At 33.6% G+C, this 11,274-nt stretch overlaps 1 protein-coding gene across 1 annotated transcript in view; it reads left to right on the top strand.

Moving 5' to 3' along the window:
• LARP4B (La ribonucleoprotein 4B) overlaps positions 1–11,274 on the top strand; it is a 104,448-nt gene that overhangs the window by 75,463 nt on the left and 17,711 nt on the right. The window contains exons 7-12 of the mRNA XM_007950395.2: positions 1,527–1,630; positions 3,974–4,084; positions 5,720–5,773; positions 5,859–6,068; positions 9,921–10,027; positions 10,931–11,182. Coding sequence (XP_007948586.1) covers positions 1,527–1,630; positions 3,974–4,084; positions 5,720–5,773; positions 5,859–6,068; positions 9,921–10,027; positions 10,931–11,182 — 838 coding nt within the window. The remainder of the gene's footprint in view (positions 1–1,526; positions 1,631–3,973; positions 4,085–5,719; positions 5,774–5,858; positions 6,069–9,920; positions 10,028–10,930; positions 11,183–11,274) is intronic.

The raw sequence follows: 11,274 nt of genomic DNA, 5'->3' as shown, positions 1-11,274 counted from the left end.
TGTCTGTGTTAATTGGTTTCCCTTTTCTTTGTTGAAGAGGGTCTGTGCAGTCTTTCCGCCTAGTCCGCCATCTTACCAGAACTCCCCTCTTTTCATCCTTCTTTCATGTAACTTCTGCCATCTGTGCTTTGTTTTTGGGCAAATACTTCTTTTGGTACTGTTGGGTTGAATGTTCTGAGGATTACATTCCTCTCAGATATTACTGTTCACTTTGTAGGTCTGGTCTGTCGTTTAGCTGAAAGGTGATCCCAGGTAGTGGCTCTAGTTCCAGGTTTGAAGAATGTTTAAGGGCTATAGGCTCTAGTTATACCAGTCTCTCTATCAGACCAATAAATTTGGTCTTTTTTATGATTTTGAATTTTGTTTCACGTTTTTCTCTCACTGTGTCCAGTACCTTCTATTGTGATCGTGGTCAGAGCGGCCACTTACAGTAGCCAGGCACCATCTAGTTTTTCTGGTCTCAGGGTGGTAAAGGCTATGGTTCACATGGTCCATTAGTCTTTTGGACTAGCTGTTTCCTTGAGTCTTTGTCTTCACTCTTCTTTTCTCCTTAGGAAGAGACAAATGTTGCAACTTAGCTGGTCACTTGCAAACTTTTAAGACCCCAGTTGTTACTACTATAGTAGGGTATAGAACATGTCCTTGTGGACTGTATTAATGAGCAGTCATTTTGAAATACATATTTTAGATATTATAATAGATCAATACATATCTATTAGAATATCTAAAACTGTCTTTAATTTGTGGTTTTAATTTGTATTTCTCTAATGAAGAATTTCTCTTCCTGTGCTTGTTTACACTCCTTTTGTCTTTGCTGAACTGTCTGTTTAGATATTCCCACCCTTTTTCTATTTTCTTACTACTGAGTTTTAAAAAAGATATAGATATATATATATAAAAACACACACACACTCATATATTTTTTTTTCCTCCTAGATAAGAGTCTTTTATCAGATACATGATTTGCAAATATTTTCTTCACCTTTAGCTCATTTTTTGTCCCAACAGAGTCTTTTGAAAAGCTGAAGGTTCAAATGCTTTGTGTAGTCTAATTTATCAATGTTTTCTTGTTTTGACAATGTACTGTAGTTATGGGGAAAACTGGATGAAGGCTCCATGGGAACTTCTTGTGAGTCTTTATTAAACTATTTCAAAATAAATAGTTATATAAGAAAGAATATTGTTTCATTTTAGTGACGTATAAAAAGGAGAATGCTACCAACCTTCAATTTTTTATCTGTTTTTAATGTTTGAACTGTTCAGAACTTTGTTTCGTAGTGTTAAATTTATTATCTTTTTTGTAGGACTTTAAAATTTTTGTGTTCTTAAATTTTGAAAATTTTAACATGCAGGATTGGTTTAAAACCTTTTGATAGTTTGTTTTGCTCATTGTATAATTTTCTTCAGTGTGTTCAGCAATAATATGGTATAAAACATTCCACTGAAGTATCTATATTATATCATAACAGAATATACGTAATTGATTTAATAATACTGTTTTACACTCAGTTTTCTTCTCTTTATAGCATTACCTTTAGTCCAGGTGGATGAGAAGGGAGAAAAAGTAAGGCCAAATCAAAACCGTTGCATAGTAATATTGCGTGAAATATCTGAATCTACCCCTATAGAAGTAAGTATTTCTCTGAAGGATACTTGAAAATTTTCTTTTGTGTGTGTGTGTGTGTGTTTATTTATTTGGGTTTTATGTTTATTTGAGGGTTTTTTGAAGGGTGTATTTTTAAAGGTAAATACTTAGAGTAACACTTTTTTTTTTCCCCTAGGATTTAAAAATACTGATAGTTAAAAAATGGTTTGTTTATAAGTGTGGTTCTCAAATGTTTTGGTCTCAGGACTCCTTTATATTTTAAAAATAATTTATTATAGTGTTTATAAGTTAAAAGTGAGAAAATTTTTTAATAATTGTTTAAAAAATAATAAGCATACAAGTTAATATATTTTCGTGATAAATAACTTTCAAAACAAACGTGTGACAAAATTTTTTGTGTCATTGTGAAGAATACAGTGACTAATAGTGTAGTTAACTGCTTGATTTGAGCTAACTTGTCAGCTTTTTTACTCACCAGTGATTTTGTACCATCCATGAAGATGTCATCATAGTGAAAAAGGCAAAAATGAAAATTGCTAATTTAGGCAATAATTTTAAGAAACCATAATATTGGATAGTTTAATAATAACAAAAAGTATCTACCATTATTGCATTGCTGTAAGTCTGTTAGACATTATCCACATATTTGATCTAAATTGTGTTGTAAACACACTGATAGTTATGCTTTTGAGATCATGAAGAAAAGTCAGGTATAAGATGCTGAGAGTTTAGCCAGTCACATTAATTCTTGGCCACTTCAAGTTAATTCTGTTGGTTTTATGGCCTCTTTAAAGAATTGGGTAACATCAGACCATCCTGCTATTAGTTTTCTATTTGTTTCCTTTTCTTTGTTCACTTTCCCCATATTTCTTTTGGGTTAAATAGGTATATTCATCTCCTTTTGTAGCTTATTAGGCATAACTCTGTTTTGCTATTTTAGTGGTTGCTTTAGGGCTTATAGGTGACATCTTTAACTTAATCAAAGTCTGCTTTTCACTAAAGTTATATCACTTCTTTTTGCCTTAGAGCAATATTCCTTCATGGTCCTCTTTTCGTCTTCTGTGCTACTGTCATACATTTTTTTCCTCCTTTTTATTTTATTCTAATTTTTTATTAAGATTTAGGTGAAAGTTCACAGAACAAATTGGTGTTACATTAAACACATTCAATTCATATGTATTTTGATTTGTGACATTGATTGCAATCCCCATAATAGTACTCTTCACATTTCCTCTCTGTGTTTACCATTTCCGTTTATCCTTCCTTCTTTCTTATCCCTTCCACAGATGCCCTTTTGACCTCATATGGTTGATTGCTGTTGTTGTCATACATTTTAAATCTTCATAGTTATATTTCATTCTTTTGTCTGTGTCCATACTTGCAAAAAGATATCATTCTCCTTTTTTGTGAAGGAATTCCTTTAATATATCTTGTGGTGTAGGTCTGCTGGTGAAAATTTTTTCAGCTTTTTGTATGTCTGAGAAAGTATTTATGTCACCATCGTATATGAAAGATTTTTTTGCTGGGTAAACAGTTTTGGATTGACAGATTTTTTGTGTTTGTTGTAAAAAATCGTTCCACCATTGTTTGCTGTGGTTATTTTTATCTTTGTTCCTCTGTTTATAGTGAGTTTTCTTTCTTTCTAGCTATTTTGAAGATTTTATCTCTGATTTTAAGGCATTTTACTCACCTTGGGGTAGTGTCTTTCTAGTTTCTTGTGCTAGAAGTTTGTTGAGCCATTATTTCCTGAAATGTTTTTTCTTAGCATGTAACTAACTGTTAATTCCTTTCAGTGTAGTTTTCATTTAAGACATGGGATTTTTCATCTCCAGTAATTTCATTTGGGTCTTTTTTTTTTCTTTTTAAGTTTCCCATGTCTGTTTAACGTGCTCAATCTTACACCTTCTTGAACTTACGGAATATATATTCAGTACCTATTTTAATGTCCTTGTCTACTAATCATCTATTATTACTGGCTCTATTTTGTTTGATTGGTGTTTCTCCTCATTACTGGCTGTATTTCCTGCCTAGTAATTTTTTTATTGGATGCCATACATTTTGAATAATTCCATATTGGATATGAATATTTTTATATTCCTATAAATATGACATTTTCGCATTAGTTTAGCTTAATGGTCTTTTGGGAATAGAGAAAGTTGTCAATATGTTGTGGGGTTTTTTTCCCCCTGTAATAATATAATCCATATTCTTGATGCCACACTTACTCTTCAACTTTTTGAAATTTAATAGACATAATATCATACTTTGTTTAAGGATATGGCCTTTAAAAGAATGCATTCATTATTTTTGTAAGGGCAAAAAGTGGCATAGTTGAGAATTAATTTTTAACTTCTCTATTTTCTATAGGAAGTAGAAGCACTTTTTAAAGGAGATAATTTACCAAAATTTATAAACTGTGAATTTGCCTATAACGATAATTGGTTTATCACATTTGAAACAGAAGCTGATGCACAACAGGTAAGCTCTTCATCCCACTACCCCATGTAGTATGATACTTTTAAAGGAAACCTCTTGCCCTTGAATCAGTTTTGACTCACTCTTTATGTCACCTCAAAAGGAGCAACTCCTTATATTTCTTGTAAGGTGTAATGAAGATTTAAGATAATTTCTCTGCCCTTAAAAAGGGAAACAAATTAACTTGCACAAAGGAATGAAGTTTAATAAAAATCTTGTTCCACAACCTGCTTTGGTGAGGAGCAACTGGGGTCTTAAAAACTTTTGAGCAGCCATCTAAGATGTGGCTAATGGTCACCTTTCATCTGAAGTGAAGAAGAGTGAAGAAAATCAATGGTATTTGGAAACAATCAGCCCTAGGATATGATGGGCCTTGAGACCAGAAGAACTATGTGGTGCCTGGCTACCAATGCCAACCACTTGAGAAGGGATCAAAACTGGAGATCCTGGATAGAGTGAAAGGAAAAACGTGGAATGAAATTTCAAAAACACAGTAACAACCAGAATTACTGCTCAGATGAGTCTGGTAGGACCCCCAAGACTATGGCCCTGGGATATACTTCGGGCCTAGGATAGGACTCACTCCTAAGGACTGGCTCTCAGCCCGACAGTTGAAAGACTTACATCCAAAACACCCAACCTAGCGCATGTACCCACCTACTCTATGGAGATACACCCCCTGGAGCAATCGGCCCTGGAGCATCAGAGTGGCAGCATTCACATGGAGAGAAAGCTGGACAGAGGCGTGCATAACTAAGAAGGGTACAAGATGAGGGGTCACAGGGAAGGGAGAAGAGGAGAGTGGGTTAGGTTTGGGGATGGTAATCAGGGAGTAAAACCAAATATATGTAAATTATTGAATGTAAAACAAATGCTGCTCTGTAAATTTGCACCCAAAGCATAATAAAAATAAAATAAATGATTTACAAGATATGATTGGGGGGTGGCGACAGAGGAATGCAGTATATTATAAAATGTTGAAGGATGGAAGTGTTTTTTGAGTATTCAGAAAGGAAAAAAACCTGAGAGATGGGTTTTAATTGGGTAGAAGAGAAAAGAAAAGCAGGGGAATGGGAAATAAGAGTAACCGTGTTTGTGAAGCAGAGTGTAAATGTTCATGACTTACATGGTAAATATGGTTGGTTAAGTTTGAGTCAGATTATACAGAGCCTTCAAACTGATGTAGTGAAATTTAGATTTAATTTAGAAAAGAAGTAGTAATGACTTTTGAATCTTACTGTCCTAGTCTTGCCCTTAATTTATCTCCATTCCTGCCTAGCATTTCCTTTCCTAAACTCTGTGATCCTAGTTTCCAGTTGAGATTATTACTAAGAGCTCAGTACTCAATTTTTTGCCCTAGATAGGACTCTTAGCTTATGGTATATGGAAGACTTTTATGTTACCTATTACTTCTACATTTGTACGCAGATGTTTATGAGAATTTTGAGTAGAGGTTCCATAGCTTTCATCACATTCTCTTCAATGATCTCTGACCCAAAGAAGGTTAAGAATTGCTATTCTAAGTCTTTTTCACCATTTTTTATCTAAATAATTGTTCATTTGAGCTATTGAATTTACTACCAGTTCATCTTATTTATGAGGTTAACACAATGGTATTTTGGGTGATTTTGCCCTTAGGCTTACAGATACCTACGAGAAGAAGTTAAAACTTTCCAAGGAAAACCAATTAAGGTAAGCAAGACCATTGGCTATACTTTGTTTATATTAAAATCAATGTTCTTAAATATGCTAATAAAATTTTAATATTTTCAAACAGGCACGGATAAAAGCAAAGGCAATAGCTATAAACACATTTTTGCCAAAGAATGGATTTAGACCTCTGGATATGAACCTTTATACCCAGCAGCGTTATACAACATCATTTTATTTACCTCCAGTATATAGCCCACAACAACAGTTTCCTTTGTACAGCTTAATTACCCCACAGACATGGTCAACGACACATAGCTATCTTGATCCATCCTTGGTAAGACTTTTTCTTTACTTAGAATTTATTTAACATAAAATATTATCATAGATATTGCATATAATGTAGTTTAAAGAATTAAAATCTTAGTAATAATAAAGGAGCCAGATATGTTTATAGTCTGTCATAGTAAACCAGAACATTCAAGTTATGTAGTGGATTTTAAATTTAATTTGGAGATGAATATGGAGCTATATACATAAAAAGTACTATATACATAAAAAAGTCAAATACTGTTATCTTGACCCTTTCCCCACTTACCTCATCTCTTGTCTAACGTTTCCTTTCTTAACTGTATGTTCTGTGGTAAAACACAGAATATGATTGGAGCTATAGTATAAGCACAGAAGAATGCAAGTTTTAACTAGAGGAGAAATAGGGGGAAATTTTTTAAGAAGAAAGATATTTTAATAGACTCCTAATAGTTAAGTAAAAATAGAAGACATTGTTTTATAAACTTTATTTTATTTATGCTCACAACAACCTTAAAGTTGGTTGACATTGAAAATTTCACAGATTTTTGGCCTATATTAAGAGTCTATGATTGGAATTTAGAAATTTATGATGAGTCCATTCATTTTTATCTAGCTGTGTTGCTGTAGATGCTAGAAAGATTAGGTGGGTCCTAATCTTGGGCTGGGAGTTTGATTGACTGGGAAGCAAGAGAAGCAGGAATATAGGTAAGTGTGTCCTTGAAATTAAGGTCTAGGTTAGAAAAAGAAGTGTTCATTAGGCATCTAATTAGGGGGATGGGTAAGGATTAACAGACTATAGGTCCATTTGTAGCCTATGAAGGTACAAACCAGGTTAATTGGAATAAGAAAGATGTAAGAGTGGAGTGTCTGCAATATTTTGGTCAGAAACCAGAGAGTGAATTCATAACTTTGAAAATGGTTCACATCCAGGACATGGTTAAGATAGGGAAAGTTAGGATGTACCATCAGGCTGTATGTTGCTCAGGATAATGGAAGGAAGTGAAGAAGATAGCTGTGTACCAAACACTCCAGTCGGTGTGGGGAAGTAACCTGGAGTTTTGTTGTTACTGCTGATAAGGATCCAAAGTGATGTTCAAGAAAGGGGGGAGGGGGAAGGATTGCTTTAATTTTCGTTGTTGGTATCTGTTAGTACAACTTAGAATGTAAAGATAAATAAATGATGCTGTTTATCCATGGAGGGTGGAACTCTGGAAAAGATACATATTATCAGATGGGAGTAATGGTAAAGTTGGAGATATATACAAAATACCATGAAATACAGTAATTAGGAATATTATAAGGTATCATATTGTCATCATTGTTGAGCTTTCAAAGTTAAGAATGTATTTATGAGAAAGCATCAAAAAGAAGGAAGCTTTGTGAGAATAAATAGCATGCATGAAAGCACATTGGCATGATTATGTATTATTGAGTATTTCTGTGCTAAATCAGAGGCGAGGCTGGTAAGTTCTATCAGGGTCAGAGTATAAAGGTGTGCTTACATAGTGTCCTGAGATGTTCAGACTTCTATCTTTTGGGTTGGGGAAGTCATCTAAGCTGGGAAATGAAATCATACTCCATTTAGAAAATAGTTCTTGTGGCAGTGTCAAAGATACTGACTGGGGACAGAGAAGTGAGTTAGGCTTTTGTGATAATTTTGAGAACTTCACAAAGGGACCCGTAAACACCCCCCTCCAAAGTCTATAATCACTACATTAAAAGATTGGACATACAGGGGCTACAGTTGTTTCTGTCTATATTGTGTGAAACCTAATGGTAGGAAAATGTACTTCTTGCTTGAAGTATTTACTACATTCTGTAGAAGTGTACCCATATCTATATATTTCTTTTTCCAAAAAATATAAAAGAATTTTAAAAGGAAATATAGAGATCATAAACTCTTGCTGTTAAATAATCTTCTCCAAACCTGTCTAACTGCCAACTTCTCTGGAGTGAAATTTGTCCTTCAATTGTATTTATTCTTTTTTAGATTTAAGATCTCTTGGGATCCTGAATCAGTTTTTTGGCCTTGACTTCTGTTTTACATTGAATAATTATTTGAGATAATTACTTTGATAATGGTTTGCATATGTGAAGACAAGTATCCTTCATCACCCTTTACTTGCTCCAAAACATAATGTATCATTTTTAGCAGAAACAAAGATGGTGCCTGTAAATTCTGAGCAAGTTATTATTTTAAAAGCCAGTTTTATTTTTAAACTCTTGAGCAAAATTAAATACCAGGATCCTATATTAAAAAGTACATATGTGAAACTATTTACATTAATCAAGATTAGTTGTGATTGAATTTATCATGATTTGTAATCTTCAAAATCTAGTTCTGGATTAAATACTTATTCTGGTGTGATTGATACTATTTACATAGCCATATTTTTATAGACTGTAGAGATTCTCAGATAATTAATTGAAGATTCTAACAAAGTTTTAAGTATATCTTTCTCTCCCAGCATTTCCCATTTGTAGCTTTTTAAAAATCAGAATGATTTAATTTTGATCCTCAGCTGTCTCTAATACTATTTTTATGTATATTACTTTCAGTTAGCTCTTAGTTAAGGGGAGAATTGCTTAGTTTTTTTCCCCAAACACTGAGTCAGTTCCGACTCATAGTGATCCTGTAGGACAAAGAACTGGCCCATAGGCTTTCCAAGGCTTTAAGTCTTTACTGAAGCAAACTGCTTCATTTTTCTCCCACATAACGGCTAGTGGATTTGAACCACTGACTTTTCAGTTAGCATCCAAATTCCTTAACCAGTGCACCACCAGAGTTCCTTTTCAAATGAAGAAGGGTCTGTATGTATCACTGTCAACTTAGTGAAACTTTAGGGTCGGGATTGGAAGGCACCAAGATGTTAAATGGAACCCATTAAGGAATGTCATGTATGCAGAAAACATTTGAAGCCACATATCCAGAATCCAAAAAACTATAAGTAATCACTCTCCTCATTTAAAAAAAAAAAAAAAACCTGTGTTGCAACACAGACTTTTATCTTGTTTTTGTATGTATCTAGATATTTTAAATAGTTGATTGGTATTTAAAATACTATAGTTAGTATTTTTTACCTTTTAAAGATTATATTTAAGCTTATAAGGGCTTTTAAGGGCTGTGGCACTTTCTCAATTTCTTCTGAATCTTTTGTTACTGTTTGTGTGCTGTGTATCATCTTAAATTGTGACATGGGGAAATTATTAATTCTCTTAAAATACCCTGATCTTTAGAACCACATTTGAATGGAAGTAAAGGTAAAGGAAAACAACAACACTTAAAGACTGTAATTAAGTTAGTAGCAGTGGATACTTAAATGTTCCTAGGATTGAGAACTTTGACGAATTTTAATAGAGGCATTGAGAATAAAGAATAATTTTTTACTTCTTACCAGTTATGGAGGACGTATTATTAGCATCATTAGATTAAGCATTTGCATTTTTCAGGCAAACACAATACCTATCTATGCTCAAGGATTCACTGCCTATGTGATTTTGAACAAGTTCCTTTCCTCTCTAATACCAGTTTCCATAGGTATAAATGTATGATTTTCATGGAATTGTTGTTAGGATTAACTGAGGCAATACAGAAAAAGTTCTTAGCACCATACTCACAGTTGTGAGTGCTCAATAGATATTATCCATTAATGATAATGTTATAAAATGCTCTCAACCTATGAATATTTTTAAGAATAAAATGGACATAACATCACTAGGAAGATTAAGGAATGACCTAGGTACAACTTGCACTTGTCCATATATTCTTTTTAATTTGGACCGGGACTTTAATTTGTACTTCAGATAAGTAGCATTAACAACATTGAAGTATGTTTTTTTGGTTTCTTTATCTTTTTTTTTTTTTTAATGTATCTAGGTTACTCCATTTCCAAATACTGGATTTATAAATGGTTTTACGTCTCCAACCTTCAAACCTGCAACATCTCCTCTGACTTCACTCAGACAGTATCCTCCTAGAAGCAGGCAAGTTCTATATGTCATTAAAATGCTTATGAGTTACAAGTTATTATTTTTCCAGCGTTTTTGTAACAAGAAGTTGTTGCCATGTTGTTTAAACCTATTAAATCTTGGTAATCCTAACCATAACCTTAAGTCACATTTGCTAAATAAAACAACTATTTTCTGACTGTCTTTAATGGTATATTTTACCAGCCAGTAAAGTTTATCAGAGGTAAAACTACCGGTTTTTAATGCAAATAACATGCGTGTTAAAAGCTTATTCTGCAAACCCCACACTCCTCTTGCACGTTTGTTTTGTATGCACACTGTACACATTATATGTGTGGATGCATTATTTGCGTGGACATGTTATATGCATAAAAATATGGTATATGAAGCATAGAATTACATTCTATAAAGGTTAAATACTAAAATCTGTACTGCTTTTACCTGTAAAAGAGCCATGGCGGCACAATGGTTACGTGCTCGGCTGCTAACCAGTAGGTCAGTGGTTCAAGCCCTCCAGCCACCCCATGGGAGAAAATACTGGTGATCTACTCCTGTGAAGATTACAGTGTAGGAATCCCTATGGTGCAGTTCAACTCTGTCATATAGGGTCACTAGGAATCAACTCGATGGCACACAACAACAGTTGCCTATATAAAGGATAGATTCTTTTTAAATAAAGTTTTCTGGGGCTTTGCAACTTGCACCTGTGCATTTATGCTTTTTAATTTGGACTGGGACTTAAATATTACGAAGTAAAACATTGACACTTAATCAGATACGAATTAGTTATTTTTGATAACATTTTTCATCTTTTATTAAATAGAAGGCAGATTTCAGCATGGATGTTCCTCTATAAGTCTGCTCGATACATAATGCCTTGATCATTTATAACTGTACATACAAAAATTTTATTTCTAGGAATCCTAGCAAATCACATCTGCGCCATACAATTCCTAGTGCAGAGAGAGGACCTGGATTATTAGAAAGTCCTTCAATATTTAACTTTACTGCTGATCGATTAATTAATGGTGTCCGGAGCCCACAAACAAGGCAAACAGGTCAAACTAGAACACGGATACAAAACCCTTCAAATTATGCCAAGAGAGATATTGGAACTGGGCGAGTGGAACAGAGTAGTCTTGAATCATCTCCTGGTTTAGGTAGAGGAAGGTGAGTTTTTCAAGTATTTTGTTGAACAGGTACTATGTACCTATCATAAACTATTAATATTTTTAAGTTCCTATACTTTGGATATGTTTTAT

This window comes from Orycteropus afer, unplaced genomic scaffold (genome assembly GCF_000298275.1).
Source record: "Orycteropus afer afer isolate SDZICR_OR568_19922 unplaced genomic scaffold, OryAfe1.0 scaffold00271, whole genome shotgun sequence".
Classification (NCBI taxonomy): Eukaryota; Metazoa; Chordata; class Mammalia; order Tubulidentata; family Orycteropodidae; genus Orycteropus; species Orycteropus afer.
Note: the sequence above shows the minus strand (reverse complement) of the source record. Positions and strands in the feature narration are given on the sequence as shown.